General features: G+C 54.4%; 1 protein-coding gene and 1 pseudogene across 6 annotated transcripts in view; one reads left to right on the top strand and one right to left on the bottom strand.

The window, feature by feature from the left end:
• UHRF1 (ubiquitin like with PHD and ring finger domains 1) overlaps positions 1–22097 on the bottom strand; it is a 56765-nt gene extending 34668 nt beyond the window's left edge. For 2 of the 6 annotated variants that reach the window (XR_012428265.1, XM_005587592.4), the window contains exons 1-3: positions 21943–22097; positions 20567–20729; positions 979–1233 (exon numbers count right to left, since the gene is read on the bottom strand). Coding sequence is in view for 4 of the 6 variants with exons in the window: in XM_005587592.4 (XP_005587649.3) it covers positions 979–1233; positions 20567–20719 (408 nt within the window). In the remaining 2 variants the exon portion in view is untranslated. Of the gene's footprint in view, positions 1–978; positions 1234–18950; positions 19077–20566; positions 20730–21204; positions 21258–21358; positions 21511–21942 lie in introns of those variants that run through there. The other 4 variants (XR_012428266.1, XM_005587595.4, XM_005587594.4 and 1 more) reach the window with 3 other exon arrangements.
• LOC141409187 (uncharacterized) lies at positions 21493–22521 on the top strand (annotated as a pseudogene).
• The last annotated feature ends 2089 nt before the right edge of the window (positions 22522–24610 follow it).

Raw genomic sequence — 24610 nt, 5'->3', positions numbered from 1 at the left:
GCTAGAAGGCTCTGAGAGACCAGAGCTGCCCATTTGTCAAGAGAAGCTGGAAATCCAGGCAGGGCATCATGGCTCATGCTTGGAATCCCGACACTTTGGGAGGCCAAGGCAGGTGGATGCTTGAGCCCCGGAACTCAAGACTAGCCTGGGCAACATAGTAAGATCCTGTGTCTACTAAAAAAAAAAAACAGACTGGGTGCGGTGGCTCACACCTATAATTCCAGCACTTTGGGAGGCTGAGGCAGGAGGATCACTTGAGGCCAGGAGTTCAAGACTAGCCTGGCCAACATGGCGAAACCCTGTCTCTATAAAAAATACAAAAATTAGCCAGGTGTGGTGGCACATGCCTGCAATCCCAGCTACTCAGGAGACTGAGGCACGAGAATTGCTTGAACCCAGGAGGTAGAGGTTGCAGTGAGCTGAGATGGCACTACTGCAGTCCAGCCTGGGCAACAGAATGAGACCATGTATTAAAAAAATAATAAAATTAGCTGGGTGTGGCGGCACACACCTATAACATCAGCTACTCAGGAGGCTGAGGTGGGAGGATCACTTGAGCCCACAAGTTCGAGGCTGCAGTGAGCTGTGATCACACCACTGCACCCCAGGCTGGGCAACAAAGTGAGACCCTGCCAAAAAAAAAGAAAGAAAGAAAAGAGCTGGAAACCCAGATCTTTCTGTGACAATTCCTGATCTTACATGGTGGCAGCAAGTTCAGAAACGTCACAGCCACTGCAAGCTTCACAGAGAAAACACGTGCAAGCCCCCACACAGGACTCTGCTCTAGAGGTCCACAAAGGAAGCCCAGGGCACTGTGTTCCCCTCAGGGAATGTGCAGGAAACCACCCCTTGGCCATTTCTCCCCAGCTGGAGCTGGAGAGGGGCGTGGGAAGCCCCTCCCGTGGGCCCTGGGTATGCAAAGATCAGAATGACAGGGAGAATGTCCAACCCCGGGGCAGCTGCAGAGGGGAGGCGCACCTTGTACAGCCCCAACTCCGTCTCATCCCACATGTCCTCGTCGGCTGGCCTGCTGTCAGTCTCGGCGGCTGCCTCGCCGTGGGTGGAGGACTTGTCCGACTCACTCTGGCCCAGGCAACAGCCCGAGTCGGTGTCGGAGAGCTCGGAGTCCCGCTCCTTGGCGCTGTGGGGGAGCACGAGGCTCTGGCGGACCAGGAGCTGGATGGTGTCATTCAGGCGGACCTCATAGTCGAAGAGGGTATGGCCGTCCTCCATCTGCAGGGACACCAGAGGCAGATGCTGTTCAGCCACCAAATGCCAAGTGGGCATCTGTGGGCACCAGTCGTGAACCAAGCACTATGTCCCAGCACTCGTTGGGGGGCAATCTGCATCAGAGTAAAGGGCCATGATACCTGGACCATGCCAGGGGGCTGTCCCGCTCACAGGTGGCACCCCAGTCCCTTCCCTCAGAGTCTCAGGCCCCTCTGGCGAGGGCTTTTGGCACCACACGCAGGACACACCCAGGAGCACAAAGCATCATCGCAGGGCACTACGCATAGCATACATGGGGGTCTCGGGAGTTTTTCCTGATACTTCGCGTTTACGGCAGCTTTTGTGACAGTGAATGTGTGTCACCTCTGTCACTGGTTCTCAACCAAACACGCCTCAGACGCCGGGGGATGCTGGGCCATGTCTGGGACATTTGTGGTTGTCGCCACTGGGAGAAGCTCCTGGCATGGAGTGGGTGGAGGTCAGGAACCCTGCTTGGCACCCTGCAGTGCCCAGGACAGCCCCACTGTCCAGTGCCGAGACGGGGAGACCCTATCCCACCTGAACGGCAAGAGGCACATGCCAGCATCCATGAGCTTCCTGGGTAAGGCTCCAGCGCCAAGCTCGCCCACCAGGGCACCTCCTCCAAGGCTCAGCTCCACCCCTTTGTGCGCCTTTATCCTGATGCCCTCATCCCCTGGGGCCTGTCCCCAGGCTGGCTCCACAGCCTGCCCCCCAGGTCACCTGACTCAGCAGGTGTGCAAGGAGGAGCTCATCACCTGAGCTGTATCTGGCTGCTGGAGAAGCCGAGGCATTTTGTCAGAAGCCGCCCATCCACACTCCACCAACCCCCAACAAGGACCCCTCTCCCGGTGGTTTCCCATCTAGGACCCCCTCCCAGTGGCTTGCCATCTAGGACCCTCTCCCAGTGGTGTCCCATCTAGGACCCCCCTCCCGGTGGTCTGCCATCTAGATGCCCCCAAGGCAACAAGTTCCTCTCCCCTGACACTGCCATGCCAGGAACACCCTATAGTTGTGACAACCACAAATGTCCCCAGACATCATCCAGTACAGGGTGGGGGGGTATGACATCACTCTGGGTGAGACCCCTTGGTTAGGGATTCCACAGGCCTCCAAGAGACTCCTTATCCCATGATGTCTGCCCTACTGAGGTCCCAGGAGGCTGCACACATTAAAATCCACACACTGACAGGGAAGGGAGAGAGGGAGTGAATCCCGGGAGCTGGGGTCCCCCTGGTTTCCATCGTCTGCCCTGTGGGGAGTTGATCCTGTGCCTGGTGCAAGCAGGATTGGACTCGGTTGGTTTCTGTGTAATTAACACAGGTTTCTCAACCTCAGCATGGCTGACATTAGGGCTGACCACTTGGGCAGATGGGTCTCCCGCTCTGGGCACTAGACAGTGGGGCTGTCCTGGGCGCTGCAGAGGCACCAGAGCGTCCCTGGCCTCCACCAGTCATGACAACCACCAATGTCCCCCAGACATCACCCTGTGTCCCCTAGAGGCAGAAATGCCCTGGTTCAGGAGCGTTCTTAGGAAAAGGGAGGAGAGAAACATACATGGAATGTCAGCTCTTCCTCCTTCCGTCCCTTGGAGTTCCAAGGCCTGACGGCTGTTCAAATACAAACAGCATGGGGGTCACAGTGAAGGCCAAAGCCCTTCTCTGCAAGGCTTTCTTTCTTTGTTCACCAACAACCTAAGAACCTGATAAAGGCTGACTCATCTTTTCCAGAAAAAAAAAAACATTTTTTTTTTTGTTTTTGTTTTTGTTTTTGTTTTTTGAGATGGAGTCTCGCTCTGTCGCCCAGGCTGGAGTGCAGTGGCGCGATCTCGGCTCACTGCAAGCTCCGCCTCCTGGGTTTACGCCATTCTCCTGCCTCAGCCTCCTGAGTAGCTGGGACTACAGGCGCCCACCACCGCGCCCGGCTAATTTTTTGTATTTTTAGTAGAGACGGGGTTTCACCGTGGTCTCGATCTCCTGACCTTGTGATCCGCCCGCCTCGGCCTCCCAAAGTGCTGGGATTACAGGCGTGAGCCACCGCGCCCGGCCTTATTTTTTTTTTTTTTTTTTTTTTTTTGAGATGGAGTCTCACTGTCGCCCAGGGTGGAGTATAGTGGTGCTATCTCAGCTCACTGCAATCTCCACCTCCCGGGTTCAAGTGATTCTTGTGCCTCAGCCTCCTGAGTAGCTGGGACTATAGGCATGAGCCATCACACCTGGCTAATTTTTGTATTTTTAGTAGAGACAGGGTTTCACCACATTTGCCAGGCTGGTCTCGAACTCCTGAGCTGAACAGGGAACGGGTCCACCCAACTCAGCCTCCCAAAGAGCTGGGATTACAGCATGAGCCATGGTACCTGGTCTGATTTTTTTTTTTCTTTAGAAAGGAGCTCGCTCTGTTGCCCAGGATGGAGTGCAGTGGTGCAATCGTAGCTCACTGCAGCCTCGAACCCTGGGCTCAAGCAATCCTCCTGCCTCAGACTGCTGAGTAGCTGGGACCACAGGCACACATCACCCATGCCCAGCTAATTTTTTTAGAGATGGGGTCTTGCTGTGTTGCCCAGGCTGGCTTTGAACTCCTGTGCTCAAGCAAGTGATCCTCCAGGATCAGAAAAACCCGTTTGAACATGTACACACCCACCCACAGCTACAAAGGTTTCAAGGGCTGCTCCAAAACCCACCGTGGACATCAAGAGCCCACCAATACCTGCTTCAGCCCTTCTGTTCTCCCAGCAAGCAGTGAATGCCTCCAACATGCTGGGCGCTGCCTGCATGCCAGGAGGAGGCTCAGGGCCGGCTCTCTAGCACAGAGCAGCTGGCTTCGGGGAGAGGTAACACGGATGGAGAGAAAGAGGCATGTCAACCTGTATACGCAGGTTCACACAGCATCACAACAGCCAGAGGGTGACAGCAACCCAGGTGTCCATCAGCAGGTGAGGGGACTGAGGCTGGGCACGGTGGTTCACGCCTGTAATCCCAACACTTTGGGAAGTCAAGCAAGGGGGCAGATCATGAGGTCAGGAGTTCGGGACCAGTCTGGCCAACATGGTGACACCCTGTCTCTACTAAAAATACAAAAATTAGCCGGGCATGGTGGCGGGTGCCTGTAATCCCAGCTACTCGGGAGGCTGAGGAGGGAGAATCACTTGCTTGAACCTGGGAGGCAAAGGTTGCAGTGAGCCGAGGTCATGCCATTGCACTCACTCCAGCCTGGAGAAAAAGAGCAAAACTCTTGTCTCAAAAAAAAAAAAAAAAAAAAAACAGCTGAGGTGGATCAACACAACGTGGCCATCCATGCATTAAAATATAACTCAGTCCAGGCGCAGGGCCTCACGCCTGTCATCTCAGCACTTTGGGAGGCCAAGGAGTGCAGATCACCTGACGTCAGGATTTCAAGACCACCCTGGCCAACATGGTGAAACCCCGTCTCTACTAAAAATACAAAAATTAACCTGGCGTGGTGGCGGCCGCTTGTAATCCCAGCTACTCCAGAGGCTGAGGCAGGAGAATTGCTTGAAGCTGGGAGGCGGAGCTTGCAGTAAGCAGAGATCGCGCCACTACACTCCAGCCTGGGCAACAGAGCAAGACTTCGTAAAAAAAAAAACAAAACAAAACAAACAAAAAAAAACACATATGAAGCTGGCTTTTTTTTAAAAAAAAAAAAAAAAAAAGAGGGCACTGTGGCTCATGCCTGTAATCCTAGCACTTTAGGAAGCCAAGGGCAGAGGTGGGAGGATCACCTGAGCTCAAGAGCTGAAGACCACCCTGGGCAACATACTGAGACCCTGTCTCTACTAAAAATAAAAAAAACTAGCCTGGTGTGGTGGTGCACACCTGTAATCCCAGCTACTTGGAGGCTGAGGCAGGAGGATCACTTGAAACCAGGAGGTGGAGGCCGCAGCAAGCTATGATCATGCCACTGCACTCTAGCCTGCGTGACAGAGTAAGATCCTATCTGAGGCCGGGCGCGGTGGCTCAAGCCTGTAATCCCAGCACTTTGGGAGGCCGAGACGGGCGGATCACGAGGTCAGGAGATCGACACCATCCTGGCTAACACGGTGAAACCCCATCTCTACTAAAAAATACAAAAAACTAGCCGGGCGCGGTGGCAGGCGCCTGTAGTCCCAGCTACTTGGGAGGCTGAGGCAGGAGAATGGCGTGAACCTGGGAGGCAGAGCTTGCAGTGAGCTGAGATCCGGCCACTGCACTCCAGCCTGGGCGGCAGAGCGAGACTCCGTCTCAAAAAAAAAAAAATCCTATCTGAAAAAAAAAAAAAAAAAAAGGAAAGAAACCCATTTGAAACACCTGCCTGTTATATGTACTACAGTACGACTCCGGCCGGATGACATTCTGGGCGAGACAAAACCATGGCGACCGTAAGATGGTCAGTGGCTGCCCCAGGCTGGGGTCAGGAAGGCTAACTCGATGGAGCACAGGGGATTTTTAGGGCTGTGAAATGACTTCGTGTGACACTGTAACGTGAATACATGTCATCACACATCTGTCTAAACCATAGAACATGTAACACCGGCTAGGCACGGTGGCTCACGCCTGTAATCCCAGCACTTTGGGAGGCCGAGGTGGGCAGATCACAAGGTCAGGAGTTTGAGACCAGCCTGGCCAATACGGTGAAACCCCATCTGTACTAAAAATAAAAAAATTATCCAGGCGTGGTGGCTCTCACCCGTATTCCCAGCTACTCAGGAGGCTGAGGCAGGAGAATCACTTGAAGCCGGGAGGCAGAGGTTGCAGTAAGCCGAGATCACGCCACTACACTCCAGCCTGGGTGACAGAGTGAGACACTGTCTCAAAAAAAAAAAAAAAAGAAAAAAAGACGTAACACCAAGGGCAAGCCCTGGTGTAGACTGTGGACTCTGGGAGATGAAAATGACGCCACAAGCCGGGCGCGGTGGCTCAAGCCTGTAATCCCAGCACTTTGGGAGGCCGAGACGGGTAGATCACGAGGTCAGGAGATCGAGACCATCCTGGCTAACACGGTGAAACCCCGTCTCTACTAAGAAATACAAAAAAAAAACCTAGCCGGGCGAGGTGGCAGGCGCCTGTAGTCCCAGCTACTCAGGAGGCTGAGGCAGGAGAATGGCGTAAACCCGGGAGGCGGAGCTTGCAGTGAGCTGAGATCCGGCTACTGTACTCCAGCCTGGGCGACAGAGCGAGACTCCGCCTCAAAAAAAAAAGAAAAAAAAAAAAAAGAAAATGACGCCACAGAGGGCCATCGATTGTAACCGATGCACCGTTCTGTGGGGGAAGCTGACGGTGCAGGCGGCTGTGCCTGTCGGGGCAGGGGTCTATGGGAACTCTCTGTGCCTTCTGCTCAATTTTGCTGTGAACCTAGAACTGCTCTAGAAAATAAAGTTTTTTGTTTTTTTTTTTTTTTTTTAAAAAAAGGGGCTAGGCACAGTGGCTTACTCTGTAATCCCAGCATTTTGGGAGGCCAAGGTGGGCAGATCACTTGAGGCCAGGAGTTCGAGAGCAGCCTGGGCAACATCGCCAAACCCCGTCTCTACTGAAAATACAAAAATTAACCAGGCATGGTGGTGGGTGCATGTAATCCCAATTACTCGAGAGGCTGAGGCAAGAGAATCACCTGAACCCAGGAGGTGGAGGTTGCAGTGAGCCGGGATCTCGCCACTGCACTCCACCCCGGGCGACAGAACGAGTCTCCGTCTTAAAAATAAATAAATAAATAAGAGAGAGACAAGTTAAGTGCCCCCAGTATCACTGGGGCAGGGAAAGCAGCACAGGACAAGCCACACGGAGCTCAGAGGGATGGACAGGGCACTCATCTGCATCCGGGCCAGCACCTCTGTGGCCAGGCACAACCCCCTTGCCAAAGCTGACATTTGGGGTGGGGTCGCTCTCTGGAGTGGGGCCATCCTGGACCCTGCAGGGTGCGGATCAGTACTCCAGGCCTGCATCCACTCCACGCCAGGAGCGCCCCTGAGTCATGCATGTCCCCAGACATCCCCCAGCGTCCCCTGGAGGGGAGAATCGCCCGCAGTGAGCACCCAAGCTAGAGCGGCCCTCACGTGTGTCCGAAGACCACGTGCGCAGAGGGGCAGCTGCTCGTCCTGTGTTTCCAGCAGCGTTATTTGCCAGAACGGCGTGGGCATCCTGAGCTCCAGCCAGCGGGAGCACAGCTCAGCTGCGTGGGGCAGCCAGGGACAGCCAGGCAGAGGGGCCTCGGCACACGAGGGAAACCAGCCCACTGCAGAGGACGGAAAACACAGTCCCAGCACCACCAAGACGGAGGACCAGTCGGGGGTGCAGCCCTGGGCAAGGGGCAGCCTGGAGAGCAGGCGGCCAGCACGGTGGCTGGGGGCCAGCAGGCCAAAAACCAAGTGACCTGGACAGCAGAAGGCGGCAGGAGGAGCAGACGGAGCCACGAGGGGGCCAGACGGTTGGACTCTGTCCTGCCGGACTCAGACAGAGGACAAGTCCGGGAGGAGCGAGACCGAGGAGGAGAGGCCAGGGCGGCAGAGTCGAGTAGGGAAGCAGGGCCGATGAGAACTGGCAGCGGGTGGGCAGGGGGGCAAGGGCTATAGACTGGGCAGACAGGAGGGATCCAATGAGGGGCCCTGGCCAGGCTAATGGGCAGCCCCTGACGCACAGGAGCAGCTAGGGGAGCCAGGCCTGCAGTCCCAGCCCATCCCCTCTCATCTGTCACTAAGGACAGCATCCATGCCACCCTCGCTGGGCCTGACAGGCCGCCCCTCCATGACTTCAGCCCTTCCTGCATCAGAAAGGTAAGGTGGACAGAAGCACCTTGCTTAGCATGGGCTACGTAGGAGGGACAGGAAGTGTCTCCCAGTACAATGGTGTAGACAGGGGCAAATGAGGCGGGGAAGTGGGGATGGAGCCTGACCCAGGTGGGCACCAAACTCTGACTCCAGAATACGACTCACAAGCTGGCTGGGCAGCCTCCTGATGCCACTTCTGGAACATTCCAGAAGGGACCCATAGCAGGCAGGAGGAAGCTTGGTTATGGTTAAGTTCTGACTCCACAGGTGAGAGAAAACACGGTCAGTAAGGCAGTCATTGTTCTAAAGTTATAAAGAGTCAGGCACGGTAGCTCAAGCCTGTAATCCCAGCACTTAGGGAGGCCGAGGGCGGGTGGATCAACTGAGGTCAGGAGTTCAAGACCAGCCTGGCCAACATGGCAAAACCCCGTCTCTACTAAAAACACAAAAAATTAGCTGGGCGTGGTGACAGGCGCCTGTAGTACCAGCTACTCGGGAAGCTGCAGCACAAGAACTGCTTGAACCCAAGAGGCAGAGTTTGCAATGAGCCAAGATCATGCCACTGCACTCCAGCCTGGGCAACAGAGCAAGACTCCATCTCAAAAATAATAAATAAATAAATAAATAAATAAATAAATAAATAAGTACATGAAAAACAAAAGGCTGGGTCTGGTGGCCCATGCCTATAATCCCAGCACTTTGGGAGGCCAAGGCAGGCAGATCACTTGAGATCAGGAGTTCAAGAACAGCCTGGCCAACATGGTGATACTCCATCTCTACTAAAAATACAAAAATTAGGCCAGGCGTGGTGGCTCAAGCCTGTAATCCCAGCACTTTGGGAGGCCGAGACGGGCGGATCACGAGGTCAGGAGATCAAGACCATCCTGGCTAACACAGTGAAACCCCGTCTCTACTAAAAAATACAAAAAAACTAGCCGGGGGAGGTGGCGGGCGCCTGTAGTCCCAGCTACTCAGGAGGCTTAGGCAGGAGAATGGCGTGAACCTGGAAGGCAGAGCTTGCAGTGAGCTGAGATCCAGCCACTGCACTGCAGCCTGGGCGAAATAGCGAGACTTTGTCTCAAAAAAAAAAAAAAAAACATATACAAAAATTAGCTGGGTGTGGTGGCACACGCCTGTAATCCCAGCTACTCAGGAGACTAAGGCAGGAGAATCACTTGAACCCAGAGGCAGTGGGCCAAAAATTGCACCATCGTACTCCAGCCTAGGTGACAGAGCGAGACTCTGTCTCAAATAAATGAATAAAATAAATAAATATGGCCACGCACGGTGGCTCACGCCTGTAATTCCAACACTTTGGGAGGCCGAGGCAGGTGGATCACGTGGTCGGGAGATCAAGACGATCCTGGCTAACACGGTAAAACCCAGTCTCTACTAAAAACAAATACAAAAAATTAGCCGGGCGTGGTAGCGGGCGCCTGTAGTCCCAGCTACTCAGGAGGCTGAGGCAGGAGAATGGTGTGAACCCGGGAGGCGGAGCTTGCAGCGAGCAGAGATCGCACCACTGCACTCCAGCCTGGGTGACAGAGCAAGACTCCGTCTCATAAATAAATAAATACAAATAAAAATAAAAATCAAGTTTTTAAGACTTGCCTTGGCCGGGCGTGGTGGCTCACGCCTGTAATCCCAGCACTTTGGGAGGCCGAGGTGGGCAGATCACAAGGTCAGGAGATCGAGACCACGGTGAAACCCCGTCTCTACTAAAAATACAAAAAATTAGCCGGGCGCAGGGGCGGGCGCCTATAGTCCCAGCTACTCGGGAGGCTGAGGCAGGAGAATGGCATGAACCCGGGAGGCGGAGCTTGCAGTGAGCCGAGATTGCGCCACTGCACTCCAGCCTGGGCGACAGAGCGAGACTCCATCTCAAAAAAAAAAAAAAAAAAAAGACTTGCCTTGTATGTGGTCAGTTTCCCTAGGCACTCCTTGTGGCCTGAGAAGAATGTGTTTTCTTTCTTGCTGGGTTCAGATTCCATCCATGTCATTACGGTAACCCTGTTACTCATTTTGTTCAAATCATCTATATCTTTATCAATTTTCTTTTTCTTCTTAAAACAGGGTCTCCCGGCCGGGCGCGGTGGCTCAAGCCTGTAATCCCAGCACTTTGGGAGGCCGAGACGGGCGGATCACGAGGTCAGGAGATCGAGACCATCCTGGATAACACGGTGAAACCCCGTCTCTACTAAAAAATACAAAAAACTAGCCGGGCGAGGTGGCGGGCGCCTGTAGTCCCAGCTGCTCGGGAGGCTGAGGCAGGAGAATGGCGGGAACCCGGGAGGCGGAGCTTGCAGTGAGCTAAGATCCGGCCACTGCACTCCAGCCTGGGCGACAGAGCGAGACTCCGTCTAAAAAAAAAAAAAAAAAAAAACAGGGTCTCCCTCCCTGTTGCCCAGGCTGGAGTGCAGTGGTGTGACCATGGCTCACTGCAACCTCAACCTCCTGGGCTCAAGTGATCCTCCCGCCTCAGCCCCTCCGAGTAACTGGGACTATAGGCATGGACCATCATGTCCAGAAAGTTTTTTGTATTTCTTGTACAGACAGGGTTTCTCCATGTTGCCCATGCTGGTCTCAAATTCCTGGGCTCAACTGATCCTCCCAACTCAGCCTCCCAAAGTGCTGGGATTATAGGACTGAGCTACCCTGCCCGGCATCCTGACTGACTTTCTTTTTTTGTTTTTTGAGACAGAGTTTCACTCTTGTTGCCCAGGCTGGAGTGCAATGGTGCAATCTTGGCTCAATGCAACCTCCACCTCCCAGGTTCAAGCGATTCTCCAGCCTCAGCCTCCCGAGTAGCTGGGATTACAGACCTGCACCACCACGCCCAGCTAATTTTGTATTCTTAGTAGAGATGGGATTTCTCTATGTTGGTCAAACTGGACTTGAAATCCTGACCTCAGGTGACCCATCCGCCTCGGCCTCCCAAAGTGCTAGGATTATAGGGCTGAGCCACCGTGCCTGGCATCCTCTGACCGATTTTTTTTTTTTTTTTTTTTTTTTTTTGGAGACGGAGTCTTACTCTGTCGCCAGGCTGAAGTGCAGTGGCATGATCTTGACTTACTGCAACCTCCACCTCTTGGGTTCAAGCGATTCTCCTGCCTCAGCTTCCCAAGTAGCTGGAACTACAGGCGAGTGCCACCACACCTAGCTAATATTTGTATTTTTAGTAGAGATGGGGTTTCACCATGTTGGCCAGGATGGTTTCGATCTCCTGACCTCGTGATCCACCCACCTCAGCCTCCCAAAGTGCTGGGATTACAGGCGTGAGCCACCGGGCCCGGCCCTCCTGACCGATTTTCTATCTGCATGATCTATGAGCCACTGGGGAAGATGCGCTGAAATGCCTGTACCTATGATGTCTGTGTTACAGTTACAACATCTGTAACCTGCTTCAAAATGATCCAGTAGGAGCTGGTATGGGGGCTCACATCTGTAGTCCCCACTGCTTGGGAGGCTGAGGGTCGCTTGAGCCCAGGAGTTTGGGGCTGTCATGCAAAATGATCACATCTGTGAACAGCCACTGTGCTCCAGCCTGGGCAACACAGCAAGATCCCATCTCTTAAACAATCCAGTCAGGTAGAGGTAAGTGGGTAGGGTAGAAATGAGCAAAATGAACAAGATCTGACACAGCAGACGACTACTTCAGAGGGTGATCGGTACACGGGACTTTTTTCTTTTTTTTTTTTTTTTTTGAGATGGAGTCTCGCTCTGTCATCCAGGCTGGAGTGCAGTGGCCGGATCTCAGCTCACTGCAAGCTCCGCCTCCCGGGTTCACGCCATTCTCCTGCCTCAGCCTCCCGAGTAGCTGGGACTACAGGCGCCCGCCACCTCGCCCAGCTAGTTTTCTGTATTTTTTACTAGAGATGGGGTTTCACCGTGTTAGCCAGGATGGTCTCGATCTCCTGACCTCGTGATCCACCCGTCTCGGCCTCCCAAAGTGCTGGGATTACAGGCTTGAGCCACCGTGCCCGGCAACTTTTTTCTTTTCTTTTTTTTTTTGAGACGGAGTCTCACTGTCACCCAGGCTGAAGTGCAGTGGTTCAGTCTCGGCTCACTGCAACCTCAGTCTCCCGGGTTCAAGCAATTTTCCCGCCTCAGCCTCCTGAATGGCTGAGAGTGCAGGCGCATGCCAGCACACCCGGCTAATTTTTTTATCTTTGGTAGAGATGAGGTTTCACCATGTTGGCCGGGCTGGTCTCCTATCATTGACCTAGTGAAGTTAAATGTTCCTATTAAATGATACCACCATAGCCCTAACTCAAGGTCTACTACTGTGCCTAGTAAAAGGAGTGACTTAATCTAAAACCCACTTGCCATTTTTGGCAAAAGGAAAATCATTATTAGAAAAGTTAAAATGGGCCGGGCACAGTGGCTCACACCTGTAATCCCAGCACTTTGGGAGGCCGAGGCAGGTGGATCACGAGGTCAGATGGAGACCATCCTGGTTAACGCAGTGAAACCCTGTCTCTGCTAAAAATACAAAAAATAGCCGGGCATGGTGGCAGGTGCCTGGAATCCCAGCTACTCGGGAGGCTGAGGCAGGAGAATGGCATGAGCCCAGGAAGTGGAACATGTGGTGAGCCGAGACCACACCACTTGCACTCCAGCCTGGGCGACAGAGCGAGACTCTGCCTCAAAAAAAAATAAAGTTAAAATGGGGCTGGGTACAGTGGCTCACGCCTGTAATCCCAGGTGTGATTTGAGAGGCCGAGACAGGAGGATCACTTGAGTCCAGGAGGTGAAGATCACCTGGGCAACATGGCAAAACCCATCACTACAAAATTTACCTCTAGTCCCAACTACCTGGAAGGCTGTGGTGGGAGGACTGCTTGAGCCCAAGAGGCGAGGGTTGCAGTGAGTTGAGATGGCGCCACTGCACTCCAGCCTGGGAGACACTGATACCCTGTCTCAAAAAAAATATATGAGGTCAGGAGCAGTGGCTCAGGCCTGTAATCCCAGCACCTTGGGAAGCTGAGGCAGAAGGATCATTTGAGGCCAGGAGTTCAAGACCAGCATGGGCAACATGGCAAGACCCCATCACTACAAAAATGTTTAAAATTAGCCAGGTGTAGTGGTATACAGCCTATAGTCCCTGCTACTTGGGAGGCTGAGACAGGAGGATCACTTGAGCTCAGGAATTCGAGCCTGCAGTGAGCTAAGATCGTACCACTGTACTCCAGCCTGGGCAACAGGGCAAGACCTTGTCTCAAAAAAAAAAAAAAAAAAAATCAGCCGCGCACGGTGGCTCACGCCTATAATCCCAGCACTTTGGGAGGCCAAGGCGGGCAGATAACTGGATGTCAGGAGTTAGAGACCAGCCTGACCAACATGGGAGAAACCTCATCTGTACTAAAAAATACAAAATGAGCTGGGCATGGTGGCGCATGCCTGTAGTCCCAGCTACTCGGGAGGCTGCGGCAGGAGAATTGCTTGAACGCGGGAGGCGGAGCTTGCAACGAGCCGAGATCACGCCACTGCACTCCAGCCTGGGCGACAGAGCGAGACTCTGTATCGAAAAAAAGAAAAAAAAAAAAAAAAAAAAAATGAAAACTTAAGACTAAAAGCTCGGCCGGGCGCGGTGGCTCAAGCCTGTAATCCCAGCACTTTGGGAGGCCGAGGCGGGCGGATCACAAGGTCAGGAGATCGAGACCACAGTGAAACCCCGTCTCTACTAAAAATACAAAAAATTAGCCGGGCGCGGTGGCGGGCGCCTGTAGTCCCAGCTACTCAGGAGGCTGAGGCAGGAGAATGGCGGGAACCCGGGAGGCGGAGCTTGCAGTGAGCCGAGATCGCGCCACTGCACTCCAGCCTGGGCAACAGCGTGAGACTCCGTCTCAAAAAAAAAAAAAAGACTAAAAGCTCGCTGCACCCCCCACAGCCGCCCACTTCCTACCCCTCGTGCCATATTCGGGGTCTCTCTTTCAGGGCGCCGAACGCTGCCTAGCGGCACAGCAGGGAAGATACTAAGAGCCTCCGGGTTTGAGGAGTGGTGGTTGTCCAGTTGGCTTAGAGACAGCAACTTCCGGGATAGAAACCAGACGTTTAGGAGCTCAGCAAGGACCGTGTAAGTCTCGAACCAAGAGGGACCTCCAGCCGGAAGACAGAGCGCCTGCAGAGGCCTGACGGGACCCGGGGGGAAGGAAGTAAGAAACTGCTCTGCCTTCCTGGGGGGCAGCCACAGCTCCTGCTGGCTCGTCTCAGCGCCTCGGCGGCAACCTCAGGTGCGGGCAAGACAGACAGACGGAGGGAGAGAGGGGAGGAAGCCAAACCAATGCGGGAGGATCCCAGACACAGAGGAGACAGGACCCACAGGTGGGGGAGCGGCGGTGGCGTGGACAGCACCACGAGGGCATCCCAGCACACAGGACGGGCAGAGGGCTAGTGACAGCGGAACTCCGTCCTTCGACCTGGCCGGGTCACCGCTGAGACACTAGAGCAGCACCTCGGAGGTCAGTGAGGTCAACATGACCGCCACCAAGTCACTACCGTCACTGTCGCTGCCAGTTTCCCTCTTGAGGTCTCAGGAGGGCACAGGGGCATCTTTGGAGGCTGCGTCACCAGGGACGGCTCCGCCATGTTGACAGCTAAAAGAGGGGGCACGTTGGCCGGGCGCGGTGGCTCACGCCTGTAATCCCAGCACTTTGGGAGGCCGAGGTGGGCGGATCACAAGGTCAGGAGATCGAGAACATGGTGAAACCCCGTCTCTACTAAAAATAGAAAAAATTAGCCAGGCGCAGGGGCGGGCGCCTGTAGTCCCAGCTACTCGGGAGGCTGAGGCAGGAGAATGGTGTGAACCCGGGAGGCGGAGCTTGCAGTGAGCTGAGATCCGGCCACTGCACTCCAGCCTGGGCGACAGAGTGGGACTCCGTCTCAAAAAAATAAATAAATAAATAAATAAATAAATAAATAAATAAAAGACGGGGCACGCTTGTCTTCTTGTGCTTTGAATTTCTCAGCTTTCAATTTATTTGTTTTTTTTGTTTTTTTGAGACAAAGTCTCACTGTGTCTCCCAGGCTGCGGTGCAGTGGTACAGTCTTGGCTTACTGCAGCCTCTACCTTCCAGGCTCAAGTGATCCTCCCACTTTGGCCTCCCAAGTAGCTAGGACTACAGGCATGCGCCACCACGCCCAGCTAATTTTCATGATTTTTTGTAGAGACGGGGTCTTGCTACATGACCCAGGCTGGTCTCGAACTCCCAACCTCAAGCGATCCTCTTGCCTCAACCTCCCAAAGTGCTGGGATTACAGGCGTGAGCCACCATGCCTGGCCTCAATTTTTAACACAGTGACAACCGACAGAATCCACACAGACACAGGCTCCTGGGGCTCTTGGATCATTCTGGAAGATGTAAAGGGGTCCTGAGATCCGTTTAGAACCCCTGACCTGGAAGGACGCCAACACGGCGCACCTAAGTATCTGTTCCAACACATTCCACAGCAGCATTCTTCCTAGCCAGAAAACCCGGACACACCAACTGAGGCTGGATCAAAGTGTGCAATCTAATTGACCAACTATGTCCCCAGGGACAATTCTGGCCTGCACCTACTTTGTTTTGGTTTTGTTTTATGTTTTTTTTTTTCTTTTTTGAGATGGAGTCTTGCTCTGTCGCCCAGGCTGGAGTGCAGTAGTGGGACCTCAGCTCACTGCAACCTCCACCTCCCAGGTTCAAGCGATTCTCCTGTCTCAGCCTCCTAAGTAACTGGGACTACAGGCATGCGCCACCACATCCGCCTCATTTTTGTATTTTTAGTAGAGACGGGGTTTCAGCATGTTGGCAGGCTGGTCTCGAACTCCTGACCTCAGGTGATCCACCTGCCTTGGCCTCCCAAAGTGCGGGGATTACAACCATGAGCTACTGCACCAGGCCATACCTGTTTTTATAAATCAAGCTTTATTGGAACAAAGCCACGCCCACCCATTTACCGATTGTCTACAGCTGCTCCGGGGCCACGACAGCAGCGGTGAGTAATCCTAACAGAGGCCGTGCACTCTAACAGGGAGCCCTCCTGGGGGAGGGATGCAACAGTGGGTGGGAGCTGGTGGTGGGGACCCTCCCCCCTTCTGCAGCCAGAAGGGCAGGCCTCTGCAAGGGGGCTGTCCAGTGGGGACACCCAAGGCATCACTATGACAAGTGACCCTTGCAAGGCCATTCCTGGGCCACCATTTCAACTGAGGCATCAGACTGACTCTAATCCTGCCTTTGAGGCATGGAAGTCTCAGGATATTTGTGGTTGTCATGACTGGTAGGGTAGGGTGCTCTGGCATGGAGTGGGTGGAGGCCAAGGACGCCACTCAGCACCCTGCAGTGCCCAGGACAGCCCCAGCCAGAGGATGACCTGGCCCCAAACAGCCACAGTGCAGAGCGGGAGAAGCCCTGTGCTAAGAGATTTATTTCACTTTCATTGTGAGCCCGGCACGGGGCTCACTCCGCCCTTCACATTCATAATCTCATTGAATTCGCACTGCGCTACAACGTGGTGGGTATTAGCCCTGTCTAAAATAAGATGATGTGGGAGCTGGCGAGTCTCTGGCCAGGGATGCTGAAAAGATTATATACAGTGCAGTGTGGTACCTGAGCAGGTTAAAGGCGCCACGAAAGACAGCTATTGTTATTTTGATGTGCAGCCAAAAAGAAAAAAGACTGGGGGATGGGGAGCTGCAGATGCCTCTCCGTTGCCTACGCTGGGCCGCCCGCCCAAACTCACTGCCCTCAATCAGCTCCCTGCCTTCCCACCCATCAAGCGACATCACTGCCACCCTATTCGGCCCAAGTGAGGCCACCACAGATCCTCCATATTCCGAGACAGACCCAACTCTGTTCTGCTCTGGGGTCTCCATCAACTTCACCGTAGACCTTGGGCTGCTAGGCCAAGTTTCTTCAAACAGGACAAAAAAGGACTGTGAACACTCTAGAACATTCTATAAGGACAACGGCCCATTTGCACCCACCGGGAACTGCGTTGCTTTCTCTCACGTTAGCCTGGGGGCCTGCAGACTTCACGTGGTGCTGGGAGGTGCTGCTGTGTGCCTCTGTTGCCCCCCTCCCTCCACTGTCCAAACCTCCCTGCCGCCAGCTCACTTTCCGAGCCGTCCAAGTGGGGAAACTGCATCACCTCTCTGGGGCCCAGAAGACAGAAGCAACGACACGATCTCTTAAAGCTACTGCATGGGGCCGGGTGCAATGGCTCCCGCCTGTAATCCCAGCACTTCGGGAGGCCAAGGGGGGTGGTGAATCACCTGAGGTCGGGAGTTCGAGACCAGCCTGACCAACATGGAGAAACCCCATCTCTACTAAAAATACAAAAAAAAAAAAAAAAAGCAGCCAGGCATGGTGGCGCACACCTGTAGTCCCAGCTACTCCGGAGGCTGAGGCAGAAGAATCGCTTGAACTCAGGAGGCAGAGGTTGAGGTAAGCCGAGATCATGCCATTGCACTCCAGCTTGGGCAACAAGAGCGAAACTCCGTCTCGAGAGAAAAAAAACTACCGCATAGGGAACAGCCACAGGGTAAGGGAACAAAGAGGCGGTTATGAAGGTTACGTAGGAACACGGAATCTTTTCATAACTACCAGAGCTGACCTGGGAGACGAAATTCAGTGTTCAGAGCCCAGTCTCAGAAACCAAAATCTCAGGTTCCAATCCCAGCTCCCTGTTCAGTCCGGGTGAGTTCCGGTAGAGCTAGGGCCGGGTATCATCACTGCCAACATCCTGACAAAAGCACAATGTACGTTGGCTGGGCACAGTGGTTCACACCTGTAATCCCAGCACTTTGGGAGACTGAGGTAGGTGGATCACCTGAGGTCAAGAGTTTGAAACCAGCCTGGCCAACATGGTGAAACTCCATCTCTATTAAAAATACAAAAAATTGGCTGGGCGCGGTGGCTCAAGCCTGTAATCCCAGCACTTTGGGAGGCCGAGACGGGCGGATCACGAGGTCAGGAGATCGACACCATCCTGGCTAACACGGTGAAACCCCGTCTCTACTAAAAAAGTACAAAAAAATTAGCCGGACGTGGTGGCGGGCGCCTTTAGTCCCAGCTACTCGGGAGGCTGAGGCAGGAGAATGGCGTGAACCTGGGAGGCGGAGCTTGCAGTGAGCCGAGATCGCGCCACTGCACTCCAGCCTGGGCGACAGAGCAAGACTCCTTCTCAAAAAAAAAAAAAAAAAAATACAAAAAATTAGTCAGGCGTGGTGGTGGGCGCCTGTAATCCCAGCTACTTAGGAGGCTGAGGTAGGAGGATCGCTTGAACTTGGGAGGTTAAGGTTGCAGTGAGCCCAGATGGCACCACTGCACTCCAGCCTGGGCAACAAGAGTGAAACTCCATCTCAAAAAAAAAAAAAAGAAAGAAAAGCACAATGTATGTGTCTAATTAACATAAGTGTTCCTGTCATTGTCACACTAAACTTAGAGATGTGACAGAAACTATTGTATGACTCAAGTATTATGTTACAAATGAGGGGAGATAGGGGTTTTGTGTTGCATGGATGTAGACATTTGTCAAAATTATTCAGTCTGTTTAACATCTGTTTCACTATATTCAAAGTTTTTTGGCCAGGCACAGTAGCTCATGCCTGTAACCCCAACACTTTGGGAGGCCGAGGCAGGAGGGTCACTTGAGCCCAGGAGACCACCCTGGGCAGCATAATAAGACCCCATCTCTACAAAATATACAAAAACTAGCCAGGCATGGTGGTACACGCCTATAGTCCTAGCTACTTTGGAGGCTGAGGCTAGAGGACTGCTTGAGCCCAGGAAACTGAGGCTGTAGTGAGCTGTGATCGTGCCACTGCACCACAGCCTGGGCAGAATGAGATCCTGTCTCAATAAGAAAAAAAAAAAACAGAACAGAACCAAAAACAAATACTGAGCTCTAGTTACTGATGGTGTGCTGCAGTAATTAGGGGAAAGGTAGACTGGTGTCTGCAACTTACTTTGAAATGCATCCCAAAAAGATGGCTTGGTGGGCATAAAGACAGAGCGCTTCATGATAAACCTCATACGTCAGAATATCGATGGTAAAATCTACATGGCAGGTGTGTTTAGGTGTTTTCCCATTCCTGCATGGGTGAAATGCAAAAATTAAAATGCTAGCTCGGTGACTGGCATAGAGTGGATACTCAGCATTATCTCCTCTCCTGAACTTGGGAGCATGAGAGTCCAACCCGCCATTGAGCTACCCCGTGAACTTAGCAGGTCTGTGCAGGCTTCAGAAACTTTGTGAAATGAAGCCTTCTGTGCTAACCCAATAGGCTGAGCAGCAAATCAGAATCAGTTTGGATGCCACAAAGGGAGCACGCATCGCAGGAGGAGGGAGGAAGAGAGCGCCAGGCGGAGCTCCTCTGTTGAGCCCGGCCCTGCCTCTTCCCTGCGCGCACGCGGCTGCACGATCAACTCCCCAAGTTCTTCAGATCGCCTCCTCCCGGGGCAGGGCGGGTTAACTCAGATTCTTACGACTCAAGTCATCACGTCTCTTACGGGAAGAGGGCTAAGGAAGGTCTACTGCGTGCAAGCCGGAGAAATTAATCATCAGATCTCATCTGGAGTGAGCAGGCATGATCCTCCCAGCCCCCAAAAAACCTGGCCGGGCGCGGTGTTTATTTTCCAACCTAGACACCAGATGGCAGCAGTACCCGGTTCAAAATCCAACAACAACACGGTGGGGTACACGCAGCTCAACTGACAACTTTTAATCCAGTTCCAGTAGTCCATGCCCGTTCCCGCGGTCCAACCATCTCCAGCAGATGGGACCTACAGCTTCAATCACACTGTTTCATCCTGCCGGGAAATCCCACTCACAGTAGGTCCGCAGTCCCCCACAAAAACACCAACCAAAGTAGAACCCCCCAACCCCCCCAGGTGCCAATGGAGGGAGCGTCCCAAACGTGGCAGCTATGAAATCAAAGGGGGCCATTTTAAATGCAACGAGGGGCTGGGGAAAGAACAGAGAAAGAGATGAAGGCCGGTGGACCCCTCAGGGACCATGCGCCCCAGGTCACCAGCAGCGGCGGCACAGCAGGCTCAGAGTGGCGGAAATTCCTGATTAGCAAGCGCCATCTCCAGACTCTGAATAAGCTAATCCAAATTTTTAGAAAAAAAAACACTCTGGGGTCTGACGCTTAACTGGTACAGGCTGTGAGTAATTAATTGGTGGTGGATGTTTAAAAAAGAAAACCTGGTCCCTTCCGTCCTAGCTACGGGATGGTCCTGGGCCCTTTCTCGAAAATTCCTCAGTCTTCCATTGGCCACCTCCAAAACTTCTTTCTCTAGCCATTATTTTGAGGGGGAGCTTTGAAAAAATAAGTTTAAAAGCCCAGACCCTATAGATTCGAGGACCAGCCGCCAGCCCAGCATGTCAATCTGTGAGTCCTCCCTTTGTTCCTTCCTCTCACAGGCATTTGAGGTTTCTGTGGACTTCTTCCGGGAGAGGTGAAGTGGTACCGGACGAGGTTGTGGGGGGGGAGGTGGGAGGGAGAAAGTATCGGCTGGTGGCTGCAGAGGCGCGGGGCCTGGACCAGGCATAGAACAAAGGTGCTGGCGGCGGGTGTACCTGTTTGCCCCTGTAGAACAGCCTCTGCAGGCCTGGCTCCACGTGGAACAGCTCCTGGATCTTCCGCCTCAGCTCCTCCACCTTGGTCAGCCTGGACAGCGAGTCCACCGTGTGGGTCTGCCTCCCGTCCATGGTCCGAACCTGGATCCACATGGTGTCGGCGCTGAGGGAAGAGACAGCAAAAACCCCAGATCAGTTTTACCAACACCTCCAAGCCATACCATGCTCTAATGAGTCGGGGTTGCATTTGTCCGGCCTGTGGACACCAGGAAACTCCCAGGATGCCCTCCCAGTCCTCCTATACAGCCAGACCCCGGCCAGGGCCAGACACAGTAAATAAAGGACTTAAGGCATTAACGACTAGCCAAGTGTTGAAGATTGAGGAGGAAGGAGAATGAAAAGAGGGAATTGAAAGGAAAGCAAAAGGTCCAACCCATCCCTCCTTCCCCACGACCAGAGGAGGAAGGAGGCCTGGGCCAAGTGGCCGAGTTGGTTCGTTTACTCATTTCATTCATTGATTCATTCATTCCTCGGATTCCTATTTACGGAAGAGGGAATGCCAGAAGTCCAGCGCGGGCCGGAACTTCAGAAGTCCCGGGGGAACTCAACCAAGTGCGACTGAGACGAAAAAACCCCACCCGAGATCCGCGGGTCCCGGGACCCCTCGGTGCCCGCGCCCCCCCTCCTTGCTGCCCCCCAAACGCGCGCGTGCGCGACCGGGCCCGCCCCGCGGTGGCCATGGCAACTGGCCGCCCGTCCCGGCCACCCCCGCCCGCGCGCCCCGCGACTCACCTCGGCCCCCAACTCCCGGCAGCTCGCGCCCCTCCAGACCCTAGACCCCCGGCGTCCCTCCCGCACTCCCACCGGTCCGCGCGGGTCGCGCCAGCAGCCCACGCCCACCCCCGCCGCCGGGACGACCAAGGGGCCCCAGCTCGTCAAGTCCCGCCCCCCTTCACTTGAGCCGCTTCTTATTGGCTCCGCCGCACCCGGCCGCCCCGCCCCGCTCGCCCCCCATTGGCCCAGATGCGCCCGGGGAGCTCAGGGCGCGCGAAATCGGGCTCGGGCGCGACAATTGAATCGCGGGGCGCCCCGCGCGCAGGCGCGGAGCCTGACATCCTCCCCGGCGGCTTGCCGGGCCCTCCCCCACCCGGTGCGCTCGACCCCCAGCCGGGCTCCGGGGACGCAGCGCTGGTCCCGGCTCCAGCCGGGTATGTGTCGGGGAGCGACTCCCGAGGGTTCGGCGGAAGGGGAGGCCCTGGATCCCGGGACAGAGTGAGGGACACGAGTGCGCCCGGGTTGGCCGCGCGGGAAAGTTTTGTAAAGTCCCCGAGCCCCGTGCGCCTGGCCCGGGCTGGCACCCCGACCCGGCGGCTCACCTCTCTGGTCGCCGCAAACCGCTTGTCTGTCTGCGCGCCCGGCCCGGCTGGGGATAGCTATGAAGCCGCGTGCGTGGCCCGGACCCCGCGCGGACGTGCGTGCGACCCGGAGCGCCCGCTCGGCAAATGCTGCCCGCCGCGCTGCCAGCTGCTCTGATTTTTTTCCCGCGAAAACTCGGCATTTGGGAGTTGCGGGGCCGCAGGAGGCCGTGCCGGGGGCGGGCGCCTGCCTCCTGATTGGCCGGCGCAGTGGCGGGAAGCGAGAAAGAGGGTGGGGGGCGCCCCCTCCTCTGTCCACGGCGCCTCCGCCCAGCGGGCCACGGCTCCGCCTAGCCTTGTGCGCTCTGCTGGGCGCGCCCAGCGTGCAAAGGGTCTGCGTGGCAGGGCCTGGTCACCCCCCGCACGTGGGCCCCCCCAGGAGCCTTGGGAACCCCCAGGGTACAGACCCCCTGACCTCTTAAGTCCAAGTCCGTTCGCAGGTCCCCAGTCGCACGCATTGACCAGTAGGTCTAAGAAGGCCAGAATCAATGTGTAAATACTGCGAGGGAATGTGGGGGGCCCCTAGGAGACCACCTGCACCCCGATGGCTCGCCTGATTGCCCCAAGCCCCACTGCCTGGCGTCAGGGCCTGCCAGGGCTCTCCACCCTACCCACCCGCAGGGCTTGTTTGCTGTCTTTTCCCGCCTCGTTTTCCCGCCTTCTCCAGGCTGTCCAGGCGGGCAGGGCTGCCCTGCCCCCTCCGCCCTGTCTATTCCACTCTGACCAGTCCTGGCGGGCACACGAGTGACCTGTGCTGGACACCTACAAAGCAGCCGGACAGGTTGCTCAGAGCTGCAGAACCCAGGGGTGTACGTGGCAGACCCACTTGGTGGTCTCAGGGAGGAAAAATTCCTATCTGGGGGAGACAGGCAAGAAATGAATAAATAAAGCAGATAATTTGAGATGATTCCTTATAGGAGAGTACCCAGCAGCCATGAGTCGGGAGGCGGGGAGAGAGGATACTGTCTCACTGGGGCCATTGCGGTGGGCCTCTCAGAGAAGATGACATTTGAGCTGGGATCGGAGATGAGGCTCCAAGGACAGATGGGTCTAGGAGGGAAGGTCAAACCCAGAGGCCGGAAAAGGCTTAGAGGTGTCCAGGGAGCAGGAAGGGGCTGGTGTGGTTGGGGCCCACTGAGCAAAGGGGAGGGGGAGTTGAGGTCAGAGGGGTGATATATAATACCTTGAAGGCCACCGGGGAGGACTTTGGTCTTTCTCTTGAGAGCTGTGAGCAGAAAAACGTTGAGTTCCCACTTAGCTTTTTATAGTTTCTTCATCACTCTATTATCTCCTCTATCTGGTCAGTGGGACTTCTGCTATGTCCCTATATAGGAGACAGATCATGGCCCCCAAAGATAGGCGTCTCTAGACCCCCACGTCCTCATCCCCAGGATCTGTGAATACAGTGCCTTACACAGCTAAAAGGACTTTGCAACTTTGCAGGTGTGATTCAGTTAATGATTTTGAGTTGGGGAGCGTCTCCTGGGTGATCCAGGTGGGCACAATGTCCTTAAAAGGTCCTAATAAGTGAAAGAGGGATACAAAAAGGTCAAAGTCAAAGGAGATGGGAAAGTGGAAGCAGGCTTTACAATGATCAGGCCAAGGGCTGGGCACGTGGACTCACACCTGTAGTCCCAGCACTTGGGGAGGCCAAGAAAGGCGGATCGCCTGAGATCAGGAGTTCGAGACCAGCCTGACTAACATGGAGAAACCCCGTTTCTACTAAAAATACAAAATTAGCCTGGCTTGGTGGCGTGAGCCTATAATCCCAGCTACTCGGGAGCCTGAGGCAGGAGAATCGCTTGAACCCAGGAGGTGGAGGTTGCGGTGAGCTGATATCGCGCCATTGCACCCCAGCCTGGGCAACAAAAGCAAAATTCAGTCTCACACACACACAAAAAAAGATCAGGCCAAGAGGCAAGGAAGATGGGCAGCTTCTGGTGGCAAGAAAAAGCAATAAAGACTCCTAGAACCCGCCCTGTCCCTAAAATTTATTTCAGACTTCTGATCTCCCAAACTGTAAGATGATAAATGTGTGGGGCGGGCGCGGTGGCTCACACCTGTAATCCTAGCACTTCAGGAGGCCGAGACAGGCAGATAACTGGAGGTCAGGAGTTCCAGACCAGCCTGGTCAACATGGTGAAACCCTGTCTCTACTAAAAACACAAAAATTAGCCAGGTGTGGTAGCGGGCGCCTGTAATCCCAGCTACTCGGGAAGCTGAGGCAGAAAACTGCTTGAACCCAGGAGGAGGAGGTTACAGTGAGCCGAGATTGTGCCACTGCACTCCAGCCTGGGTGACAGAGCAAGATGGTGTCTCAAAAAAAAAAAAAAAAAGAAAAATTAGCTGGGCAGGGTAGTGTGTGCCTATAATCCCAGATATTCAGGAAATTGAGGCAGGAGAATCACTTGAACCCAGGAGGCGAAGGTTGCAGTGAGCCGAGATCAAGCCACTGTACTCTGCCCGGGTGACAGAGCGAGACTCTATCTCCAAATAAATAAATGTGTGGTTTGCAGCCACTGAGTTTGTGGTCCTTTGTCATAGCCTTGGGAAGCTCCTGCATTCTAATCCACGATGTCCAGATGGTGCTGTTCACTGTCTCCAACCTCAGAACACAATTAACACTACT

This window comes from Macaca fascicularis, chromosome 19 (assembly GCF_037993035.2).
Source record: "Macaca fascicularis isolate 582-1 chromosome 19, T2T-MFA8v1.1".
NCBI classification, from domain to species: Eukaryota; Metazoa; Chordata; class Mammalia; order Primates; family Cercopithecidae; genus Macaca; species Macaca fascicularis.
The sequence above is the reverse complement of the archived record's forward strand: the minus strand, read 5'-3'. Positions and strand labels throughout refer to the sequence as shown.